We start from the raw sequence: 26588 nt of genomic DNA on the forward strand, positions 1-26588 counted from the left end.
CTGTTTTTGCAGATAAGATGACCCAGGTTTGGATCCTGGCACCCAAATCCCTGCTTTCAACTGCCTATAATTTGACTTACTGGGGTTCTGATGTTATCCTCTGACCTCCAAGGACACCAGGCACATGTCATAAATGAACATATATACACAGAGACAAAAAAGCACATGCACCTACCATATAGTGGCATTATCATATTGGGTGTAGCAGAGAATTGCTTTAGTGTTTATAGCATATCATCTGTCTTCTCTTTGGTTCTACAATATATTGTTGGGCCAGGAGACTTTTGTATGTTTCTATGTAACATAGATGAAAGCATGCGAGGTTTTCTGAAGTCTCTGTGGGGGGAAAAAACAATGGTATGTTAATGCCCATAATCCTGTGTGCTATAGGTAGCAAAATTTGAGTGCCAATCTGCTTTGATTCAAGTGGTACTTGATCTATGACTGGTGGGTGATTTCTAAGATTAAAGACTGTAGTAGGAGCTGTGGGCTGTGTTCCGCCGCCCGGCTCCTGGCCACCGGCTAGCTTTACACCCTAAATAATTACACGGAAACTGTATTCTTTTAAACACTGCCTGGCCCATTAGCTCTAGCTTCTTACTGGCTAATTCTTACATCTTGATTACCCATTTCTATTAATATGTGTAGCACCCCAAAGTGCGCTTACCGGGAAGATTCTAGCCTACATCCATCCTGTCTGCTCCAGAGAGGAGAGGCATGGCCATTACCTCACTTCCTCTTCCTCCCAGCATTCTGTTCTGTCTACTCCGCCTATCTAAATTCTGCCCTATCAGATGGGCTAAGGCAGTTTCTTTATTTACCAATGAAATCCCACATCAAAAGACCAGGGCTGTTGCGAAGTCAGTTACCTAAAGAATGGTTTTCATTCAGAATTGTTTTGGAAGCCATCTTGATGTGGTTTGAGAGAAAAGAAAGGAAGGTCTCAGAAGTCACAATGGGGACCCAAACAGGAGAAGGTATTATGTATGCCATAGACACTAGAAATAGTAACAAACTGCTAATTCTGCAAATAAATTGTTGCTTTCTCATTTTTTATTAACCTCATTTATTAACTTCTAGATATGACATTATTGGACTTTGGCATTGACTTGTTGGAATCCGTTTTACAAAAAACATTTTATAATTGTGTGTAATTGTGCATTTGTGGTTTGAATACCTGCAAATATGTACTCATGTGTGAAGTTCAGAGAACAGCTTTCCTTAGTTCATTTTCTCTCTCCACCGTCGATTCTGGCTGTCTTGCATTGCAAGTGTTTTCATCCACTGAACCATTTTGCCAGGCAGTTTCTTAAAATGTTTTATTAGTTTAGAGTCACACTAGCTGTGTGTGAGAGAATCAATACTCTTCAGTAGTCACCTTTCTGTAGCAATTTTCCAGTGACACTTTCATGTTCAGTACGTCTTAGGTTATTTCTTTTTCCTTCAACAGTACCCCTCCCTTATATTTATGAGTGAATTTGGCTTACACTGTGTTTATAGTATGTTCAAAGGATTCTCAAAAGATTGATCACCACCATCTTTAACTTGGTATGGCTTCTTATTCTTTATATTTCATTTAGCCCTTTGCAAATAGGTTTAATAAATAATTTAAAAATCAGTCTCTGAGCTGGGCAGTGGTGGCGCATGCCTTTAATCCCAGAACCTGGGAGGCAGAGGCAGGTAGATCTCTGTGAATTCTAGGTCAGCCTGATCTACAAAAAGATTTCCAGAACAAAACAGCAAACACCCTCCCTCCCCCCAATACCTGTCTCCCAGGGCTAGAGAGATGGCTCAGTGATTAAGAAAATTGGCTGTTCTTCCAGAGGTCCTAAGTTCAATTCCAAGCAACCACATGGTGTCTCACAACTATCTATGCTTGCATCCAGTGTACTCTTCATACAGGCAAACATGCAGATAGAGCACCCTCCCCCCCCCCCCCCCACACACACAAATCATTCAGTCAATCCCACCCACTCCTTATCCAAAATTTGTTTATTGGGATGGTTTCCTTCCAATCTTAATCAGGATGCTTTCAGTGCTGCTTCCTCCTGAAGGAGCATCCTTCTGTCAATCACACTTTTCTGCCTCTGCACTCACTGACAGAGGACAGTTGAGTAGCCAGTTCACAGAGTACTGTTTGTGCATTGCTAAAGACTGGTGATTTTATAGCATACTGGGTGTTTCGCATCCATGAAGTAGGAATGGGTTCTCCACCAAATATTTTATCTTGTGTTTCCTCTTCTCTTCTGGAGAAAGATGAAGTTGTTTCTTTGAGACAGTTATGTTTTTATACAGAGGCTGTCTGTCATTCCTTGTTTGCTCCTGTGTGGGTGCATGTGCATGGGTGAATTCTCCCTAAGTGTTACCTTTTCTGAGGTGTTTTTGTTTTTTTTTTCTAGTTTAATTGTAGCCCTGTTTTATCATTGCAAACAAGGTAGTTTGACTAAATTTGCCATCCAACATGGGTCACTCTTCTGAGTTATTACAGTTATTGGCCTTACTTTGTAATTGTATAGTGTGGGCTGATGTTAACAGGGCAACTGCACACATTACACAGTGCAACGCTTTTTGGCATTTTAGGAATTTTCATGTCCAGTTGGAAGACTTCCAAGCCAGACTAGTGTGTATACCCAGTTCTACTTGGTATAGAGCCAATGTATTAAATTTCAGTTACATAAGAACCTCAACAAGTAATACTTAATATACAATTGCCATAGTATCTCCCCTTTAATAATAGGTTTAAAAGTAAAATATTAGCCCAGTGGGTAAACACCCCCCTCCCATTTTTAAAATCACACCCTGCTTACAGGATCAATGTAATGAAATTTGGCCACAGAACCAGAAGACTTTTTAGGTTGGTATAAGCATCCTTTAACTGTTGTGGGAGTCCTGTAGATACCAAAGATCATGGAAACCCCATTTCTTTTGTGAAGAAGCTGTAGAGTCAGTCATTGTCTTGTGCAAACCAGAATAATTGTCAGTTTAGTCCAGTCTGGGCAATATAGTGAAATCCCTAATGAATACTAGGTAGTCTGTGCAGAGCATTTCTGGATTAGGTTTTCTAGAACATAGAGCAATCTTGTAAAAATAGCCATGCTGTCTTGTTTAGGAAAGGAGCACTATTACAGATGCAGATATCTTTCTAAGATTTATTATTTTTATTTTGTATATGGGCGATTTGTCTGCATGCATGCAGATACCTGAAGACAGCACTGCTTGGAGGGATAAGGTGAAGGGAAGGCACCCCCTCCCCCCACCAAAAAAACCCTGCCGGATAGACTGCATAAAGACTGGAACCTTGGGTATGACAATAACACAGCATGTAGGACTCCCCAGGATAGGAAACTGAAGAACCACTATAAGTGGGCTGTTCATGTATGCTTAAGCATTGCCAGGGCATTAATGATGATGTCTTTGTATCATGTATGTTCAGTACCTGAGGAAGCCAGAAGAGGGATTGGATTCAAGTTGTGAGTTGATTTTTGGGCTCTGGTGATTGGTCATGGGTCCTCTGAAAACGCAGCCCAGGCTGCTCAGTCATTTCTTAAAACCAGATGTAAATTTTTGTCCTCAATTCCTTTTTCTTAAATCTGTCACTGGTTGAATCCATAGGCGTGGAATGTATGGCTATGGATTGGCGGTTTTCCATAGCCCCATACAGTCTGCTCATTAAGAGCCCACATTTCTTTTCTGAAAAATTCCAGGCTCCATAGCCTCATAATCTGTCAGTTAACCCACATGGCAGCCCATTCTCTCTCTCTCTCTCTCTCTCTCTCTCTCTCTCTCTCTCTCTCTCTCTCTCTCTGGTATGGATTTTCTTGCATTGTGGGGAGTAATTGCACAAAACTCAACTGTTAACATAGCATGTGTCTGTGCAGCTTGGGGTTGTGAATGAACCTTTCTTTGATGCGCTACAACTCTCAGTCTTGCCTTTTTCTCTTTACAATTGGATCTCAATATGGGCTGAATGATTATTCTCGTTTGCCTGTTTAGGACCAGTTTTTAAATTATGTGGTGAAGGTAGCTTGGAACTCACTGTATTAACCTAAACTTGCCATGAACTTGTGGAGTTTTTTTGTGTTAGTCTTCTCAGTTGTAAACCACCATACCCTTACTTTTCAGGTTGGTTATTCAGGTCTTTAATTTAATTAGATAGTACAGTTTTAGCTTTTTAAAATGGAGTAAGCTATACAATGATTTTTCTCTTAAGAGACAAGATATTGTGTAAGTTGGAATTTGTTCTGGTTATTTTTTAAGAAGCCAAATGCACCTAAAGAATTTGTTGAAGTTTTCCAAACTTGGTGGTAATGAGATGTTAGCTATTATTGCTTATGGAAGAGACAAAAATGTCCTGAGGTTTAGGCAATAATTAGGTAGATGGCAGCCATGTACCTTGATTGCTGCATAGAATTGCTTTGATATAAGGTCCTTCTAGAATGTATCACCACTTCAGAAGTAGTATTCGGAGTGCAGTGCTTTGCTTTCTGGTGTCTTCCTGTAGACAGAGACTACTGTGACAGTATGTATACCTGTGTAGGGCTGGCGCCTGCTTGGGGAACCAGTGTGCTTTCATTCGACTTATAAATTGAACCTTTTTTGTATCTAAGGATTTCCACTAATTCTGCTCCTAGATATGTATCCATGAAAAAACTAATGCTTGTTTTCTGCAAGAGCCACAGAGGAATTACACCATGGTTGTGGGAACACACTGAAAATTATTTCCAGTGCCTCTGAACAAGGATGTCAAGATAAGTAGAGAGATAACTGGAATTCATCTACTATCCAGTATCATAATTCATTTATAAAAGTGAGAGAAAGGCGGGCTGGTAATACTTGAGCTAAGATTGGAACTTACCTCTAAAAATAAAATGTCAAGCTCAAGACAATAGGTCAGCACTTCATCTAAACAGCAGGAAACCTACTCGTGTTCACAAATAGAGAGGGGATTAATTTGCAACAGAAGTGGGATTAACTTGCAGCAGAAGATAGATGACAAACAAACACCTGGTTTATTGTAGCTTCTGCGAAGAGGACATAACCAGTGGTGATTGGAAAAGGCCTTCTCAAAGCAGGCAGGAGGTGTTAAGAGAAACTAGAATTTATATATGATTTCTCTCCACCTGTATATGTTTCAGATTCTCCTTTTCACCTCACTTTCCCAGAATTGGTGTTCATCAAACTATCTTGCCTATCTTCTTCCCTGGTCCCTGCTCTGGCTGCTCTTCATTATTGAGGACCCTAGATTAATCCTGCAAAAGGAAAGTGGGTGGGGAAGAGAAGATATTTAAATGTCCTTAGTTGACTGTGTGCGATTTATGCTGCAAAAGGGACACATGCCAAACACTTGCTCAGCATCGCAAGAACATTTTGCATGGGAAAGAGTTTTGTGGGTCTCTGGTAGGAAATCTTGTAGAGAATCTCCTCTGTGTCTTAGACGCTGTCCTTGTATGTTAATATATACTTGACCCATAATGACACAGAACTCCTCTCTAAGGAAACATAGTGACTTGGAGTATGGTTGGAAACCAACCTAGCCTAGGCCACAGCTTTTATTTATAAAATAGTGAGATTGCACCAGACCATTTTTCTATGAGACTCTATCTATAATTGTCATTTAAAAGTGGTGAATATCACATAGGCTTTAGAGAAGATTGTTTCCTTCTTCCTCAGGACTGTTGCATTCATGTTTTTCTGGCATGGTGACCTAAGAAATGACCATAATAACGGCTAGACAGATGACATCATGCCCCAGGAAAATCTAGTATATTCCTTTAACTTTTGTAAAGGTTTCAATTAAGTTAGTGCTTGTGTTTTAAGAGCCTGGAAAGATTTGAAGTAGTAGGATGGGTTTTTGCAGTGCCCTGATAAAAATCTTGTAGAACTTTCAGTACCCCAGTGGAGCTCATGGGCTCAGCCACCATCTTTAGTTTCCCTAAAGGACATAAAGAGAAGCATGTGTGTAGTGTAAAGCATGTGTTTTGCACATCACCATTGCCAGACGAAGTTCAAAAGCTTTAAAGAAATTGACTTTGAAAATCAAAAAAGAGACATGCAGTACAGTTTTTGGAGGCCAGTTGGATGCATGCCTTTTTCACCCCTCTCAGCAGCTGCCAGGCTACAGAGCCTGTTTTGTGAAAGATCTTTAAGAAACAATGAGGGAAAACAGCTTCAGCTTGATTAGATTAGAGCAATTTATGGGCTATGGGGAGGTGCCTAGGCAGGACTGGGGGAGGGGTGTGCTGTGCTTGCTGTAGCTCCTGCCTGCCCACTGGGTCACTTCATAAGTAATGAAGCTCCCATGGTGGCTGGAATTGCAGGAAGGACAGGGAGGGAGGGGCTGGAGGAGGAGCATGTGAAGAGAGATTTCTGCAGTCTGTCTGGAGAGCTGCCCAGGTTTCCCAGCCAAAAACACAAATAAAAATAAATAAAAGGCAAGTGCTGAATGACACAGATTATGATATTAAAAAGGGATACCATTGATACACTGCCCTTGTTCCACTGTTGTTGGAGATGGGTGTGTGCAGGAGGGAGGAGGGGGTTTAGTGCACCGTACAACAGGCCATCCCCTGGACACAAAAGTCTGTACAATTAAATTGTGACTGTCCCTTCTAAGTGCCAGAATTTTTGTAATTTTGAATTGTCTGCATTGCAGGTCGCGGGGAAATGGCAGGATGGAAAGCTATTTTCTTTTGCTTTTTTTCATTTTAATCTATCAGGATGGTAAAAACCACGGAGGGGAAAAGGCAGCCAAATGCCCCCTCCTCTTCAGTGTTCAATTCTCTTCCAGGCACATAAATAATCTTCTCTCCCGACTGTCTCCCCTCCCCCTTGGCCTCGCTGCTGTTCGGCTGTCCTATTGCCGTTCGGAATCTGCACCGCCGCTTGCTTATTACGTACAGGGGAGGATTGTTGACAAGTGCTTGGGAGCCTGCCTCACTGCGCTCTTCCTTCCTCCCTCCCTTCCTTCCTCTGTCCTTCTTCCTCTGTCTCTGCAATGATCCGGCTCTGAGGATGGCTGCTCCACGGGTCTGTCAGGTGCAGTTTTTGGTGGCTTATCTTGAGGAACCTGGGATAGAAGGTCTGTTCCTATAAATAAAAGAAAAAACAAATAGCTTGTGATTCGTTTCAGTCTGATTTGGCTTTTGTTGGAGAAATAGGCCTTTGTGGGTTTTCCTGTTGGGGGTCCTGATTCTATCCATTATGGGTGGCAAGGGATACACACACACACACACACACACACACGCACGCACGCGCACACACACACACACACGCAGTATGTAAAATGTGTTTGGATTTGCTTAATATTCTTAGATTTTATATCTTCTTCCCTAAGGGCATTGGTGGCTCCTACTAAGATACCGTGGAAATTTACAAGAGAGAATTAATGCCATTTTTAATGCATTAAGCTCTGTTGACCATTTTGACCAAATCTGCAATTTTAACCAGGAATTTAGACATTTCTCTGGGGACTGACCAGCCATTCCGCTAAAGTAGATATCTTTATTGATATTAATTTACCAATATATATGATCATTTGCCATATATTTAAAAATAGATGCTTGATTAGAGTGAACTCATTTTATTCCTAGTTTCTTTTATAAATAGCATGCTTGATTTCACTTCCCTTTTCTGTTCTTTTTATGTAGTCTTCCCTTAAACTATGGAGGAAACGGAGGCATGTAGATAGAGGGCCACATCCTTCAGTGGTGCTGGCTGTACCAGAGTGCTTTAGACTTAGAGTTCTTTATTTTTTCTTGTATTTGGTACTATATTTTTCCTTTATTTCCTTGTATTTTGTAGCATTTCATATTTGCATTAGTGTATATAAAGTCAGATGAATATTGGATCCCATCATTTGTAGGGCAGATTGTGGCCACATTCCTGTAGTCTTGTCTTGTACAGTTTTTTATTTCAGTATTGGAAAGACTGTTCTGGGAAGCAGTAGGGCTACCAGCGGGTATGGTTCTGTTTGGACTCTGAATATAATCATCTAAAAAGTGGGTTGGCAATTGTTTGTTTATGTGCAACTGAGATAATGAGCTTAGAGGAAATCTCTTTCTCTCATGCTACAAACAAAATATAACTTGGAACCTTTACGTGTCTAACTGTAGCCAAGGTTAAGGGTATAGATAGCTGTTAGCATATTCATAAGGGTCATGTGCAGCTTTGGCAAGGTATAAGCAAAAATAAGTGCACGAACTTGTAAAGTTTATGGCATTCACTGACGGCCTGTAACCCAGATTTTCACTTGCTTTGGAGAACTAGCTTCATTTTCATTCTTCATTTCAGGGACAAATTCAGTGATGAAGCAAACATTGCACTTTCTTACAGAAAATCTTTTACTATCTGTATGGAATATCAAGTTTTGCCATGTCTGTTTATCTCATTAGAAAACTTTGTAAACACTGGTCTCATTGATGTATTTTAAAGCAAAAGTTAATAAAGCTCTTTTGCTTGCTTGTCCCATTGTCCTGCAGCTCGTTTCCCATAGCCGCCTAATAAGCCCAAGTGTTGCCTCTTATAAGGAAGGCAGCTTTTGACCTGAGATGGTCAATGCTGAGCCTTAAGTCTGTAAAACCATTTTCAGTAGCTGGAGATCCAAGGATCTGTACTTGTGATGGTTGCTGTAAATAAGTTACCTGGTAGGCATGTGTTTGACCTTCCTTTTTGTCAGTGTGAAATGTAAACAGATGTTGGGATGGTGGATGAATCTAGAAGTTAGAGCCTGAGATGGCGGAATGGTGATTAGGTAGATAAAAGTAGGGCTTGACATTGTAGCACAATAGAGGTGTTTGAGGGAAGACTTGAAGTCAACTTGTCGCAATTGCTATGAAAGTCATGATTAGGATGTATTAGTGAAACTGAAAAATAATATATTGTATGCTTGAGCTTTGATCCTAAGAAATGAAAATTTATGCCAAAATAAGTGCTCTGATAGTCTTTGGGCTGATTCAGAATTTTTTTCTGAAGAATAGAAATAAAAAAAAACCCTGTATATAAAGTTTATCAGCTTGGTTTTGTTGGATACTTGTTGTTGAAGCCTTCTTTCCCTCTTGTGAATGTTAGGATGTTTGAAAAGGGGATCTCTTTTGTCTTTGGGTGATGTGGTTCTCTTTCAGCCAAGGATTAAGTCATCCAGACTAGGGCCTATTTTGTGAACCTGCTACAGTGTATTGAGATGGTTGCTGGGCCTTTTCTTATATTTCTCAAAGTAAGGAAAGGCCCTGGGGCCCTGGCTGCCTTTATTATTAGAAAGAGTTCTCTACCTAGTAGCCCAAATTTTCCCTGTCACTGTGTTGTCTTACACCGGATTTGTCTTACAAAAGGGGTTTAGATTTCTGAAGACATTGTATGTGGAAACTAAGGGTGGTGGTGGGTAAAGGCCTCTTGTAAATCATTGGTATAAATTTTTGATATGTAACAGAAATGAACACAACCCAGTGTTACCATTCTGTAGTTTGAATTTATTTTGAGGTTCCATAGGGGCTGGGATTTTGATTACATTTTCTTGACTAAAATAGCAAATCTCCAATGCTTATTTGAGAGTAGACAAAGGGGAATCTCAGTTGGCTGAGGGGTTGTTCTCATGAGAGAGGATAATTATTTCCTATAATCCGAGGTATGAAGCATTTTCATTTGCGCCTCGTTGACCATAAGTGTCACTTACATCCTGCCTTATGACTGTCATTTGTTATCAGCCACATCAGTATGGATCTGTTGTAAACACGTCAATGGACAAGCTAGGGCTGGGCTTCTCAGGCTCTGCCCTGCTCACCCCTACCCTCCTCATTGTGTTGGATGTTCACTGCTGACCTGCATGTGTACAGTTGAGGGTTAATATCCACATTCACATGTGAAGCTGACCGGTATCAGAATGCCTTTACTGTTTGAAAAGCAGACAATCCAATGTTTCATTTAAAGTCTGAGAGAACCACAGCTCTATTCTTCACTAGTAATGGCGGCACACCATGCATTCTGATTACCTTAGAGAGGGTCTCTGCATTAACCAAGGAGGCTGCTATTATGATCTTCCTCCCAACTGAAAGTGAACACATATGCGCAGGCACATCCAGAATGATAAATTGCTGTGGAAAATGAAAGCTCTTTGGGTGCTTGACTGTTTAATATGTAATGTGATACCTTGTGTCACAGTGACAGGGTGGCAGACGGCGTTGGCTCTGTAACACAGAATCACCTTTTGTGCATACTTCCTACAACAAAGCTAAAAACATCGGCTCTCCCTAATATGTTAATAAGTTTGTGCTCCAGATGTTTGAGAAACACTGGCATAGCTTCAAAGCCCTTCCTGTTTTCATTTCTTTTTAATCCTTTTGGCATTGCCTTTGTGGAATAGAGTTTTCCTTTAGTTGTTTTTTCTGCCATGCCTTCTTTGTGTCTAAAACATAAAAATTTTCTAGTTTTTTTTTAAAGAATTATATTGTGCTTATACATTTGTGTTTTGTAATCTTGAGTTATCATTGATTGCTTAAAAATTCTTCAGTTGAAGGAGGTTTTACCTAAGTTGTGTTTCAATCTGCCTACATATTTTCATGGGAGGGCAACAGGGAGAAAGGGTCACTGTGCACACGGTATCTCCAGTGTCCAACATGAATTCATTTTACTCCTTTCTGCCGCTCTTCCAGACCCTTGTGTGGTGCTGGAAGGTTTTTCATTAGTTGCTAATTTGGGAGATGAGATGAATAGCTACCGAGCTTGCAGAGTCCCTGGTAGCAGTTTGCTGTTGCATTTAATTTCTTGGAGGGGCTGTGTTTTGTGATGGTGGACAAGTAATGTGCAGGCTGTATCACATTGCTTCTGTCAGCTGATGGTGTCTAGCTGGGATGGCAGGCACAGGCCTCAAGCTGCCATTATGCCTGTGATTTTGAATTTTCAACTCATATTTATTGCTTTTGTGAAAGACAATAGACTGGTTTAATTTAAGTTCAACCTACTGAATATTAATGGCGGAGAACAAATGCACAGAGGCTGGATCTTTGGGCCCTTCAGTTTTTCCTCTCTGTTTAACCTCCTGTCTACAACGTTTGTGTTAGCAGGGAAGCGGGGGAGGGGGAGTGGAAAAATTAAAAAAAATGGGATATGTATGGGAGGGGATTCTGTTGCATTATTTCTTCTTGACTAAAAATAATAATTTATAACATTGATGCCAGGGCTGTGTTAAGCACTCAAAAGGAAAGGCAGCACACATTAGCCCCTCTATGGCTAATAGCCCCCATGATGGCAATTCTGCCCTGTGACATCATAATCTATTTTGCTGACCCAGCTCTCCTAGATGAGGTAGGCTCTATGATTTGATCTAAAACATTAGGAATTAATTGTGATAGTTGGAGATGTGAAAAAGAAGATAGAAGTGAAGTGTGTGTGTGTGTGTTTGTCGGGGATTGGGGGCTGATTTATCCCAGCACGATAACTAAAAATAAGTGTCATTTTCTGAGTAATTTTTATATAGGATGGGAGTACTCAAATTCAAAACATGATCATCATGTACAGAATAGAGTCAGCTCTGCTCCTTCGTAAAGGGTCTAATTCAAACACTAGCTCTCTAGTTCTTGTCATACCCATTGTGGGAAAAGCTTGGGGTGCCTGTGGGCAATGGAGCCCCCACTTCTAGCCCCATTAATGACTCAGTCTTTTCCTACAAGCAGAGTAGCTTCATTCCTCCTTGCCTCACACTGAGTGTATAACATCTGCAAAAATTCCAAGGACCATCTCATACAATTTCTCCATGCAGTCCCCAGTATTTGTGCTTAGTGCTTATTTTGGGGAGTGGTCCTTTTAAGCCTTTTAGGTGTATACTTTCTTCCCTCTACCCTTTCTTACTCTGGGTGAATTTACACACAAACAGACACACATTTAAATATATAGTACACCATATAGGATTATCTATCTATCTATCTATCTATCTATCTATCTATCTATCTATCTATCTATCTATCTATCTATCTATCATCTGTATATCTCCTTGCACCTTCTTCTTACAAGTTTGTAGAACTTGTTAGATAAAAGTATTGAGAAAAGGTGGAGGCCTTTTTGAAATATCAGATCTGGGTTCTTATTTAGATTTATCCTATCTTATTAGTGCCTCAGTAACAGGAGGTCTCCCATAACCGGCATTAGACATGGACTTCAACTAGCTTTGCATCACCTTAAAATACAAGTTGTGTAGAACAGGGCACATGTGAACCTGGTTCAAGTTCAAATTGAAGAGTGCATTATACCTGCATCTGCTGAGTTCCTGGAAGACAGTAGTAAAGCTGCCAGTCTTTAACTTTTTCACATTAGTCTGAAGTGTAATACTCAGCAGAAGACCAGTTTTTACCAGCTTCACCTGGCAACATTTCCTTTCTTTCCATTATCTAGAGTTTCAAGTAGTAGTCTCCTATCCCATCTTTTTGTGTTGGCAATTTTATTTTTTACTCTTCTGGTTGTCTGACTGTACTGACTTTCCTAGCTTTACCCCATTCTCTTTTTACTGCTTATTACTGGATGTGTTCTTCACTTGTTGTGCAGAATATAGGACCATTTGTGTTGTTTGTCTTGTCTGCATCCTAAAGTACACTGTCAATATAGTAGATATTTTGAAAACTTTTAATCTTTTTACTTTTTCCTGATGAATTTCACTTTAAACAAAAAATAATCTTGTATGTAGTACAATTGGCGGGGCGAGGAGTTTCCCAGTTTTATTCCTGAATTCCTTTTGGCAAGGAATTGAACTGGATTCTGACCGCAGTCATATCTTCTCCTCCCTCCCTTTTCCCAGTCACATTTCTAATGGCTTTGTGTAGTATAGTTTGTGTAGCCCCAGTGATTGAGTGTTCTACCCATTTCTGTATTAGTGTGCTGATGTACACTAATCAAAAGGTTATTGTTTTGATCCAATTTGTTTTTCTATATTTGTTTTCAAAGACATTGAAACAAATAAGTGAAATTGAGATATGCTCAATACCACCTAATACATTCTAGTATCCTTGAGGAGACCTTTCCCTATTTGTGCCCACAGGAGTACATCCATGATTCAGTACTGCAGATCTAGATTGTTGTCCTTACTATTTCTAGTTTGCTCTATGATGTCGTTTTGAGGTAATGATGTTTCCGCATGTAACTGGTATTGGTATTAATGGAAATTCCAAAAGTGATTTTATGATATTTGGTAAGGTTTTACAAGTTATTAGTTATTTGAAAAAAAAAGTGAGGGAAATTATTAAACAACCCTTTACAAATACTGAAAGCCAATGGGAGAAAATCAAAAGAGCTATACAGTAGACTTCAAAGAGATGCTTGCTTATGCAAAAAGGGCAACACCAGTAGAAAGGCTTTACTGCAGAGATGTCAATCCAGTGGAAGAAAGAAGGACACTAAAGAATAAACAGATACAAAGAGGTTGAAGAGGCTATTCTCCATAATAAAACACATCTAACTAACTTACACATCAAAACACTACAAAGCTGCCAGATAGGCTCCTCAGATTCCCGTGACTAAAGATGGGGGCAAGGCCATTTATTAACAGAGCCAGAGGAAGTAAAGCAAAGATGGAGACAATGCTTTGACACCCTATACAATGTCCCTAATGCTGCCATCATAGACTACAATGAGAAATACTTGGGCTGCCATTCGAGCACCAGAGACAATGAGGGAATATTAAATATTGGCAGCAGTGAGATAGAGGAAACTATCAAGAGAGCCAAACAGAAGAAGGCCCCTGGAGTGGATGACATCACGGTGGAGGAGCTAGAAGCGGCTACAATAGGCTCAGGCTGAGGTGCTCCGCAGACTCTTTAGAGAGATAGGGGAACATGCAGTGATTCCCATGGAATGGAAGTACTCAGTCATAATTCCTATACACAATAAGAAGGATAAGCTGGACTGCTCAAATTACATCAGTTTGTTGTGCCATAGCAGCAAGATCTTCTCCTCCATTGTCTTGCAAAGGATCTAGGGCAGAACAGTGGAAATCCTAGCAGAGGCCCAGTGCTGATTCAGGGCTAACAAGAGCACAATTGATCAGATCTTCACTTTGAGGCAACTGGCAGAAAAATATGAAGTATTTGGAAAAGACTTAAATGTCTGTTACCTCGACTTCAGGAAGGCATTCAATAGCATCTGGAAGAAAGGAGTTTGGGAAACAGTGAGATTCTACAGGTACCCAGAGAAAATCGTAAGAATACTAGAAATGCCTATACAGATACCTTTGCGTCAGTCGTCTGTAGAGACTAAGTGATCGGTTTATGACAGTCGTAGGAGTGCTGCGGGAATGCATCCTTTAACTAGTATTCTTTAATATATGCCTGGAATGATAGCAACAGCCCTGGAGGATGAGGAGATGGATGTGGTGTATGAATCAATAACTTGTGATTAGTTGACGATACAGTACTACTTCTATACAACATTACTTGTATACAGCACTCCTTGTATACAGCACTCCTTGTATACAGCACTCCTTGTATACAGCACTCCTTGTATACAGCACTCCTTGTATACAGCACTCCTTGTATACAACACTACTTGTATACAGCACTCCTTGTATACAGCACTCCTTGTAACAGCACTCCTTGTATACAGCACTCCCTGTATACAGTACTCCCCTGTATATAGCACTACTTGTATACAACACTCCTTGTATACAGCACTACGTATCTGCAGTACTACTTGTATACAGCACTACTTGTCTGCAGTACTACTTGTATACAGCACTCCTTGTATACAGTACTACTTGCTGAAAGTCCAAATGAGCTGCGGGTCATGGTAAATAGATTGGTGGAAGTAAGTGAAAACCTTGGTATTAAAGCAACCATCTAGAAAACTGAGATTCAACACATGGGAAGGGCACACAAGGATTTTAACATTGTAATAAAGAACCAGAGCCTCAAGCAAACAACTTTGTCTAACTGGGAGGAAACCTCAGCTCAAGGAGAGAACTGTTTCGGTTGTCAAGAGGTGGATAGGGATAGTGAGGGCTGCAGTCTTGGCACAAGGAGAGGTTTGGTCAGCAAGCACATGATGGAGGAGGGTCATCTGTCTATGTGTTACTTTCATTGGTTAATAAATAAACTGCCTTGGCCCTTTGATAGGACAGAAAATTAGGCAGGCGGAGTAAACAAAACTGAATGCTGGGAGGAAGAAGGAAATGAGGCAGACGCCATAGCTCTCCTCTCCAAGATGGATGCAGGTTAAGATCCTTCCCGGTAAGCCACCACCTCGTGGTGCTACACACATTAATAGAATTGGGTTAATATAGATGTGAGAGTTAGCCAATAAGAGGCTAAAACTAATGGGCCAAGCAGTGTTTAAAAGAATACAGTTTCCATGTAATTATTTTTGGTAAAGCTAGCCAGTGGCTGGGATCGGGCGGCGGGAAGCGGTCCACAGCTTCCTCTACAAACACATAACAATAATAACAGCAAAATTACAAGTATATGAGACACTTGCCTTGAGCTGCCTTCTTTACAACTCTGAAACCTGGACAGTGAAAACGCTCCTCAGAACAGCAGCTGACTATGCTTGAGATGACATGTCTCAGGAGGACTCTAGGCGTCACAATGCCTAGAATAGGCTGTGCAACGATGACATTAAGAAGCATCCCCAACTACAGGATACAACAAGAGTGCTTGATATGTCTGCCATGTTATCAGAATGAAAGATGGCAGATACCTGAAGATAGCACTGCTTGGAGGAGCACATGGGATAAGGCGAAGAGGAAGATCCAAGAAACGCTGGATAGACAGCATAAAGGAAGACTGTGAAACCCTGGGTATGACAATAATACAAGCATCTAGGACTGCCCAGGATAGGAACAACTGGAGAACCACCATAAACGGGCTGGCCATGCATCCTTAAGCATTGCTGGGACACAAATGATGATGAATTATGAGTTTGAAAAATAGCTAGTTGGATTTCATGATAATTGTCATTTTGTTCAACTTTTTTTTTGGTTTTTCGAGACAGGGTTTCTCTGTAGCTTTGCAGCCTATCCTGGAACTAGCGCTTGTAGCCCAGGCTGACCTTGAACTCACAGATCCACCTGCCTCTGCCTCCCGCCTGCCTCCGCCTCCCGAGTGCTGGGATTAAAGGTGTGTGCCACCACCACCTGGTTTTCATTCAACTTTTTTACCCTCCAGGTACATAAGGTTTAAAATGTGCTTTAGTCAGGTTTTTAATCCTAGCATTTTATGAGGTTGAGGTAGGCAGATCATGTATTCAGGCCAAACTAGGCTGCATATTGAGGCTGTGTCTCTGTACGAATCCTCTCTCCTGTGTCTCCTCCTACTCCCTATCCCAGCGCAAGTGTGTGCGGATGCGCACGCGTGTGTTACATACATTTTGAATTCCCTTCTGTTAATTGTTTCCTGTTAGTCCTTTTACTTTCTTATTGAATGAGGCTTAAGTTTTCTTTACTCATTCCAAAGGGTTGTATGTGCTTGTAAAGTTTTCTTGTGTCTCTGTCATGTCTTGCCACAGGGTTGAATGTGGAAAAATTCTGCTTCTGATAGAAGTACTTAAGTGTTTGTTCCTTTTCTCACCCGTAGGGCTCCTTGGTAATGACCAGTCTAAGGCATCCGAGCAGTCAGAGAACGAGAAGGACGACGCATCCCAAGTGTCCTCTACTAGCAACGATGTTAGTTCTTCAGATTTTGAAGAAGGGCCGTCGAGGAAAAGGTTAGTACCCAAGGCTGAAAGCACTAGTAAAACCATCCTGACACAGGGACCACAAAATCTGCTTGCTGATGTCTGCCGCGTGTGAACAAGTGTGAGTCTGCCCACAGTCTCCTGGTTTTCACAGACTTTACTAATAGTAGGAGTAGTAATATTAATAGTTAAAGTCGAAGGTTTTATGGCCTGGATAAGCGGCGCCAACCATTTTGTGACACTTAAGTAGTCATGTTTCTTCTTATAGAAAATGTCCTGAAATATGTTACAAATGTTTTCGCCATATGTGAAGGGTTTTTTTTTAACCTCCCCCCAATATTATAGACTTAATGTATTATTGAAAAGTAACTAGAAATTACCATGTATAATTTCAATATGTCTGCTTTTAACCAAACTGTAGAATCCTAGTTCTTCACACAACACTGTTATTTCTAAACAATTTTCCTATATAACTTAAGCTAAGTTCAGTAAGGAATATAGCTGTTTCAAGTTTAGTGGCCTTGATATTACTGGGTCTTTAAAAATCTCTTTACTGTTATTTGCCCTGTTTCATGTCTTATTGTTTACCCTTTAAAACTTACTTTTTATTTTGCATTTGATATTCTATACTATTATCTTTATTAATAAAACATTAAAAGGAAAAATCGCCTTGGTTTGAACATCCTTGTTACTTCTTCTTACATGATAATTACCCTTTGAAATCAATTTAGATGTCTGTCTCTAATCAAGTACACTGAAAAATTAAGGGAAAGGAGGTTAGCCATGCATTTATATTACACTTAATAGTTCTTAGGTCTGAAAGTTGAGATGAATAGCTCAGATTCTTAGTTTGCCTTCCTGCTCCTTGGTGGCTAGCAGCACATGGTCTGTTGACCCCTACTGTCATCACCTCTCACTTCTCACCACTGTCTTAAGTTACTGTTTGGTTGGTTACTGTAGTGAGCATGAGTGCGAGGAGTCTGTGCATAGGCTCAATGAGGGTCTTAGTGATGAACCTGTTACTGTATTCTTTAAGGCGCCTCTTTCTCCACTTGTAAAGGGAACCATCTCTAGATTTGAAGACTGGGGAGGAAAACAGTCTCTTCAGTAAATGCATTGTAATGTGGGACTCTGCCTTCTAGCATAGGTGGTGCCCATGCCTCTGACCTCAGCTTTCAGGCTCCATTTTTACTCTCTGGTTATATAAGCCAACATGCACTACTGTTAGTGTGACTGACCATTTTTCCCCACCCCAGTGTCAGGAGATCCATTCTCTGGATGAATGACAGTGTTGCTACCTTCTTTTTTATACATTGTGTGGTCGGGCAGCTGAGTGAAAAAGTGGTCATTTAATATAAATTTATAATCATTTAACATGAATTTGTAATTTAGCATAATTTTTATTTAATTTTTATAAAATTTTAACATTTATATTTTTAATATTTATGATTCATAGTCATTTATTATGAATTTTTAGGACAGTCAACCAAGGAAATAACTTTTTAGTGTTAGAATTCAACCACTGCAAATCATCTTTTCTGTTATGTCAAGTATCTTTCTTGCTAAATTAAGAATTTATTGTAGGTTGCTAGAGAGATGGGTCAGTTGTAACAAGTGATTGTTTCTCTTGCAGAGGACATGGGTTTGATTAACAGCTCACTACCACCTATAACTCCAGTTCTAGGGGATCTGATTTATGCATGTGGTAACTTTCATACATTCAGGATAAATATTCATACGCATAAAATCAAATAGATTTTTAAAATTAAAGCAAAAGATTTCAGTGTAGCTAAACAAAATACAAGGGGAGAAAGTAGAATTCCTTGTATCTTTTTGAGCTAACAGGTCAACTTTACTAGTAACAGTTATGCATGTGGCTTATGGTTGGATAGGTGATGCTGAGCTTTCATCACTATATTTTAAAATTTTTAAATTTATGTATGCATGTGTGTTGCTGTGCTTGTACGTGCACATGAGTAGAGGTCCCTGAAGAAGCCAGAGTTGTTGGATCCCTCGAGCTGATGTTGATGCTGGGAATGAACTTTATGTCCTCCTGAAGACTGGCACATTCTCTTACCCGTCCAGCTGTCTGCATAGCCCCAGGAGTAGTTTTTGACGTTGGTGTGAGCTGTCCACATTCCTTAGAGCTGTTTCGTTATGGCGTGCATACCTTGGCAATGTCACAGGATAATTCATGAGGGTTGATATAAGTAGTATATTTTTAATGGTCTACAATTGAAGAAATCCTTTGCTTTGGTCCTGTTCCCTCTTTAGTGGCTTGAATTTGAACATTGTTTTTTTTTTTTTTAAGATTTATTTATTTATTACATATACAGTATCCTCAGTGCTTTGCCTGCAGGCCCGAAGAGGGCACCAGATCTCATTACAGATGGTTGTGAGCCACCATGTGGTTGCTGGGAATTGAACTCAGGACCTTTGGAAGAGCAGGTGGTGCTCTTAACCACTGAGCCATCTCTCCAGCCCCCTTGAACATTGTTTTTTAAAGCAGAACAGATGACTTAGCATTGGAATTCTGCAGATTTCTAAGTTGTACTAAGGATTAATCTTAATGTGTCTATATTTCCTTCTATGTATTTTACTTAGTTTTCCAAAACAAAAATGGGGCATGTATCTCTGAAAATGAAGGGATAAAAAAGATCAGAGTAAGAATCTAAGTGTGGTTGATTCTCCACTGCATCTTACACACATGTATTGGGTGTATTGCAGACAATGTCGGTTCTCTCTGCTGTTCTTAAATGATAGTAGGAAGCACGTGTATAGAGTCCATTTGGATTATATTTGATATTTAGAACTTGTGGGACAAAAAACTCAATTCTAAAGTATAGGGTCATGATTTATTTATTTTTTTTAGATTTATTTATTTATTTTTTATACAACATTCCTTCCATGCATGCTTGCATGCCAGAAGAGGGCACCAGGTCATTATAGATGGCTGTGAGCCACCATGTGGGTGCTGGGAATTGAACTCAGGACCTCTGGAAGAGCAGTCAGTGCTCTTAACCTCTGAGCCATCTCTCCAGCCCCCTAGGGTCATGATTTATATAGCTGAAGTTAACCCCATTGCCAGGATGATCTGAATTGATAGTTGATAGCTGTTGTTTTACCATTTAGTTACTCCTGCTGTGCACAAGGTCTTAGTTGCTTAAATTTCCCTTTTGTCTGTTAACTGGAAGAAGGAGAAAGTAAAGGAAGGTGAGGTCATACTCTTGATATCCTCATACTAGAGTCTATATGCACTGAAGACATCTTATTCTGACCTTATCTGGGCTGACTTTCTATCCAAGGAGATCTCTTTTTGTGATGATATTTTTAACATGCTTTTTAAAAATTTTCTTTTCTGTTAAAATGTGCTTGTGCTCACAAAATGCTCTCTTCTGGAAATCATGTTAAGCTGTATGTGCTCAACGTACTTGTGTTATGGTTGTTCCCTGACATATTTAGAAGATAGAAAGTAGCAGAATCTATAGGTCTTTATTTTTCTCATTTCAAATTCCTTAGAATTTTCCCTTATGGAAGTTGGGTTAGAGATTAAAAGCCCCAAATATTTCTTCTATCCTGGAATAATCATGGAAGTCACTTTTCATAGAGCTTCCCTGCTGGTATATTCTGCTTATTTGAACAGTCTTTCAAATGAAGATGGGAAGTGAATTAACTTGCCATATCTGAAGGCTGCTGTGTGGATCATCTTTTTAGTTATTGTACAGAAGTTGTGCATATGTTGTAAGTAGCAGCATCTCTACTATACTTTCTTAGCTAAAAACAGGCATTCCTTCCATGAGAGGGAATCACCCAACAAGCAGGTAAAAAAGTTCATTGTTGGCTCTTTATCATAACCCAGTGATCAGGTTTTCATTTAATAAGAAATAATATTTCAACATTCACATATTTGGCTTTTAAGTAGTAAATTACTCCACAATAAAGTATGAGTATTAGAAACACTTATTTTTATGTCTTTGAAGGTATAAAACCCTATCTAAAAGAAGCTTTTTATTGACAAGATGATATGGTGCTTATTAATAATACCACTTAATTCTCTGAAAACATTTGTAATATTTTTATTAAAAGATGCAGACCTAGCATTCAAACTGTACCGTGTAACTTTTCAAATCGTCTCAAATATAGACTCTATTCTTTTTTTTTTCTTTTTTTTTGGTTTTTTGAGACAGGGTTTCTCTGTGGTTTTGGAGCCTGTCCTGGCACTAGCTCTTATAGACCATGCTGGTCTCGAACTCACAGAGATCCGCCTGCCTCTGCCTCCCAAGTGCTGTATAGACTCTATTCTTGAAGATGCTTCCTCTGCCATGGTGGTGCACATCCCCCACCCCACAAATATCAGAAGGGATAGACATTGTCTTGAGAACTGAGTCATAAGTGAACCTCACCCACACTGGTTTTTTTTTTTTTTAAATATTTATTATGTATACAATATTCTGTCTGGGGCTGGAGAGATGGCTCAGTGGTTAAGAGCATTGCCTGCTCTTCCAAAGGTCCTGAGTTCAATTCCCGGCAACCACATGGTGGCTCACAACCATCTGTAATGAGGTCTGGTGCCCTCTTCTGGCCTGCAGGCATACATACAGACAGAATATTGTACACATAATAAATAAATAAATAAATAAATAAATAATAATAATAATAATAATAATAATAATAAAATAATTTAAAAAAAAATAAAAAAAAACAATATTCTGTCTGTGTATATGACTGCAGGTCAGAAGAGGGCACCAGACTTCATTACAGATGGTTGTGAGCCACCATGTGGTTGCCGGGAATTGAACTCAGGACCTTTGGAAGAGCAGGCAATGCTCTTAACCTCTGAGCCATCTCTCCAGCCCACCCACACTGGTTTTACACTCTGGTATTCTGCCTATCTGTGGTGGTCCCCTTAAATCTTGTGCATCTATGTATAACTTCCTCTCTTCCAATTGTCGTATTCCTTTTATGAAATGAATGGCATTTTTTTTGTCCCTCATAAACAAACAGTCGACCAAAGAAGAAAAAAATACTTTAGCTTATATGCAAAGTACATGAATTTCTGAAAGCCCTGGTGGAATCCTCTGCTATTAGAGTTTTTATCTTTATGTTCAAGAGCAGGCTCCTCTGAGGTCTTGTAGCCAGAGACCCTTTCTCCCTGCTGGTCTTGCTGGTTCTTCAAGGCAGTCTGTGATAATGTGACTTCGGTTGTTTCTCCACGAGAAAATATTTGTCTTCATTTTTCAACAGTGGCATGAACATATTTGTGGATAGAGGGCAAGGATAACTTTGTAGGCTGCCTCATAGTGCCTCCTATTCCTGCTTTGGGAAATGAGTATGTATTGTTGCAGTATGTGTACCTTAACCTCAGTCTTAAATCTTTTCCTAGGGAACGTGTTCCCAAGGTGAAAGCAAGGGACCCTACTGAGTCTCAGGTGCATAGTACAGGGCAGGTGAGCTCTTGGTTTGTTTCTGCAGTGAAATGTGTAAGCTCTGTTAACTGGAGGATTTACCATGTTGCTTGCTTAGATTTCTTGGCTAAAATTTCCCTGAGGCTCTTTGTTCATACCTCAGTCCTGTGTTGTCATCACGCCTCCAATTCCCTCTCTTGCAGTAGAGCCTAGTTCATACTTTGTGCAGCCTTAAACTGTTCAAGCAAACCCCTCATAGCTGAAATGAAAACATCATTCCCCCCCCCCCCCCCAGTTTTTAATCTACCTCGCAGATGATTGCCTAACCAATTAAATTCTGTTTTTGTTTGGTGGTGATGTTGGTTGGGTTATGGGAATCTTTTGTATTGCTCCAATTCTTTGAAGCAGATGTAGAGCCCATATGTCTCTTTCTCACAAGCCAATGCTAGGCAGACTTTATCAAGTCTTAAGGTGTAGCTCAGGCTTCTATAGAGGGAAAGGCTCATATATTTCAGTGCTTAGTCACGGGAAGAGTGGAAGTCTTTGATAGGGTTAGGATTAGGATGTATAGCCATGTTGGAGGAAGTATGTCTTTGGGTGCTGGCTTTGAGGTTTCAGAAGTCCATGCTGTGGATCAAGATGTATCTGAAGTACCATGTATGCCATGCCTGCTGCCATACTCCTCACCATGATGATAATGGACAGACAAAGCTTATTAATTATTTTTATAAGAATTGCTTGCCCCCATTAGCCAAATGATGGCAGTGCATGCCTTTAGGCCCATGGGTCTCTGTGAATTCAAGTTCAGCCTGGTCTACAAGGGGAGTTCCAGCAAAACTAAGACTGTTAACAAAGAAACATTGGTTCAAACTGCCCCTCCCCCCCAAAAAAGAATTGCCTCATCATAGTGTCTCTTCACAGCAATGAATGTTTGTTGAATGCAGTTTGTTGGTTAAGTATTATGAGATTAGTTATTATGCTAAAGGCAGCCAGTTACTTGGAGTTTAATTTACAGCACACCCACCCACCCACCATGGAATGTTAAGTCCTCTATACCTTATGCTTCCAGCCAAAACAAACTGTTGTTTACCTAGTTAAAGACGACAATAATGGAACTGCCTTTGTGCTTTACTTTGACTGGATGCCTGCCTCTGTTCCTGGGTGGCAAATCTGAACTGTAGGACCTGTGCATGCACCTTAGTCATGTATGTTTCTAGGGGCCATGGTTGGGAATGGCTGTCATATCTTTGCAGGTTCTCTGATCTTGGGTCGAATTTGACTTGTTCTCTCAGGGTTCTCCACCTTTGGGAAGTTTTCTGTTACTCCTTTGTCCCCAATTTCTACCTCCACTGCTATCAGTCTAGCCCATTGATCTCAACCTTCCTAATACTAGGACCCTTTAGTATAGTTCCTCATGTTCTGGCGATCCCTATCCATAAAATTATTTCGTTGCTACTTCATGATTTATTTACTTTTATTTTATGCGCATTGGTCTTTTGCCTACCTGCACGTCTGTATAAAGGTGTCAGATCTGGAATTAGAGTTATAGACAGTTGTGAGTTGCAATGTGGGTGCTGGGAATTGAACCCTCATCCTCTGGAAGGGCAGCTAGTGCTCTTAACTGCTGAGCCATCTCTCTAGTCCATTGTTTGTTGCTACTTCATAATTGTAATGTTGCTCACAAATGATAATGTAAATGTAAGTAGTAGTGTAAATCTGTTATGCAACCCCCAATGGGTTGGAGAACTGCTGACTTAAGCGGTCCTCTAAAGTGGGTGAGGGCCAAGGATACACAATCATTTAAATAGTCCTGACCACCAGTAACCCATCATTGACCAGGACTTAGGCTCATCCTTTAAGAAGGTCTGACAGAATTCCTTGACTGGCTTCCACAAAGGGGTGGAAGAAGCTGAGGGCAGCTGTGCTTACTCCTGATAGGTTTTTGTGGGAGATGATGACACTGGGTTGTAGTCAAACAATCTCTCTTGTAGGGAGCCTCAGAATTTATACAATTTCCTGGTTTAGAAATTAGCTTTATTCGAGACCAGCCTGGTCTACAGAGCTAGTTCCAGGACAGGCTCCAAAACCACAGAGAAACCCTGTCTCGAAAAACCAAAAAAAAAAAAAAAAAAAGAAAAAAAAAAGAAAAACAAATTAGCTTTAGTTCGAGCAGAGTGCTCTCCACCTTCATGGTTGCCTTCACCAGGAACATGAAGTTACAGCCTGACAAAGTCAGGGGGCTGCAACAAGTTGGTCAGGCTCAGCCGCACTGTCTTGAACCACAGCAGCCTAGCTAGCTTTTGTCATTATAAAATGACATGCTTCCATATCAGACAAGGGACCACTGCTATCAGTCAGTCTTTCCACCCAGGCAAAGATGCTCTCAGAGGCGGTGCAGTAGTATTTGAATTAATATAAAACATACCTTTTCATCTGCAGGAGGAAGCAGATCCTAGTCAGAGTTCTTGTATCTCTTGTGATTTATTTATTTGACATACATTTTTAAAAATTATCACCAGTAAGTGGGCACATGTTTCATTGTGACTATGAAGGACATTGGACAGTTCTGTGAAATTACTTCTGTCCCCGCACCTTTACATGGGATCCAGGGAACCCCTGAGTCATATTTCCTTCTCTGAATTACTTTTTAAACTTATTTTATTTTGTGTGTTTGTATGTACTTGTGTGTGTAAGCAGCAGAGTATTTAGGTATAAATCAGAGGGTGGCTTTTATACCTGTATCAGAGATTGAACTCAGCCTTATGGGGCCAGTGCCTTTCATATGCTGACCATGCTGTAGGCCCAGAGATTTAATTTTGAACTGAAAATTCTCCCAAATTAGTTGGAACTACAGATGTGCTCCATCATGCCCAGCTTTAATTTTTAAGAATGTGTATGTGTATAAAAGAAAAAGTGTACGGTCACATATAATGGTATAACCCTGTATTCCCAACCTCAAGAGGCTAAGGGAGGAGTATCTAGAATTCTAGGTCGGCTTGGGTCAAACAACAAAATCTAGGCCAGCAGTTTTAGATTCTCTTGAGTGAAACTATGGTTGTCTTTACACTAGACATTTTCCTTTCTGCTAAATATAGGGCTTTGTCTTGAGATGCTGCCACAGGTTATCCCAATGTCCTTATTTATGCACATCTTAAACATGGGATGGTGGGGGATGCAGAGTTAATATATTGGCAGCATTAGTTTTGAGTCATTAGTTATTGCCAAGGACAATTTTTTTAGTCACTTGTGGGAATGCACATGTAACTCTATTTTCCTAAAGTCCAAGTAAACACAGATTTCGGTTCCTTTGGTTTATTTAAGGAAAATAATCAGAACTTCCGAAGCATTACTGCTGAGGCCATTTCCTTTTTGTTACTTCAGAGATCAGAGTGCAGGAATATCAATTCCACCTCACATGCAAATTAGGGTCTATCATGCTTTGTGGTTTCCATGGAGACTGCTGGATACCAGTTTTTTCCTGTCTTTTATGGTTCTTTTAAATAGAAACGGATGGCACATGTTTTTGTTCTCCTTTACACACCCCCAGTGGACAAATCTAAACATTACTTTGACATCTTTGAATAGATTGCCCATACTGGAACTTTTTATCATCTTCCATGCTGAAACTTAGATTGAACAGAGTCACACTCAGATGAAAGTCACTAGATGTAGATTTGTAAGGGTTTGGAGTTAACCAGGATTGTGAAGGAGGGGACAGCCGCGTGTGTCCCTTGTGAATCACATGGGTGTGTCATTGGGGTTATTAGGCATGCTGTTTTGTGCTTGCAGAATGTCATGTGGTGTCAGTGTCTTACATGGCTGCTAAGCTCACTTAATAGCAATGCAGCTAAGTTCAGACTAAGATGGGGAATGTTCTTGATGTTCTTTCCCTTCTCCTCCCCCACAAAGGAAGGGAACAACCAGCATGACTTGTTTTCAGTAGGGTCTGGCTCATTCTTGTAATTTGAAATTCAAAGAGGAGATGGAAGTAAAGAATGGTGTGCACCCCCAACCTTTATCATAAATGCTTGACTAGACTGTTTTCTCCTTTGCTTTAGGCTCCTTGGCTTTGCTTTGCGGAATAGTCCTCATAGATTTCCCTAATACATTTGTCTTGACAGTTTAAAGCTCATTTCACAGAATTGGTTTAAATCAATACCACCAGTACTTGACAGGAGGGGTGTGGCCTTGACGCGTTCCTTTGTTGCTGAGACTTTCAGAGTGTGGCTCTCAGCTCCTGCACAGATGGACAGTCATTGTCTATCTTTGCTTCTACTGGGCATTGAAGAGGATCTGGTGTGTCACGAACATTGGTATTTTGAGAATAAACTTATTCTAAGGTTAACAAAATAAAGTACAAGAAGAGAAAATGTTTGTAAAGTAGTCATTGTATTTCTGAAGCACACGATTCTACTTAATTGTTCAGCTCTTTTGTCAGTCTATCAAATAAGAGGTCTCTGTCTCTCTGTGTGTGTTCTCTTTTTGTATAGTAAGGTGCTGGTCTTTCTTCTGTTCACCTCCATCTCTGGCTTTTCATTGACA

At 40.2% G+C, this 26588-nt stretch overlaps 1 protein-coding gene across 2 annotated transcripts in view; it reads left to right on the plus strand.

Annotated features, from left to right (window-relative positions):
• Jarid2 (jumonji and AT-rich interaction domain containing 2) overlaps nt 1-26588 on the plus strand; it is a 188284-nt gene that overhangs the window by 93018 nt on the left and 68678 nt on the right. The window contains exons 1-2 of one of the 2 annotated variants that reach the window (XM_057787148.1): nt 6969-7078; nt 16542-16671. In XM_057787148.1, coding sequence (XP_057643131.1) covers nt 7012-7078; nt 16542-16671 — 197 coding nt within the window. In that variant the 5' untranslated portion in view covers nt 6969-7011. Of the gene's footprint in view, nt 1-6968; nt 7079-16541; nt 16672-26588 lie in introns of those variants that run through there. The other variant, XM_057787147.1, reaches the window with a different exon arrangement.

The sequence above is a fragment of the Chionomys nivalis genome, chromosome 13 (assembly GCF_950005125.1).
Source record: "Chionomys nivalis chromosome 13, mChiNiv1.1, whole genome shotgun sequence".
Classification (NCBI taxonomy): Eukaryota; Metazoa; Chordata; class Mammalia; order Rodentia; family Cricetidae; genus Chionomys; species Chionomys nivalis.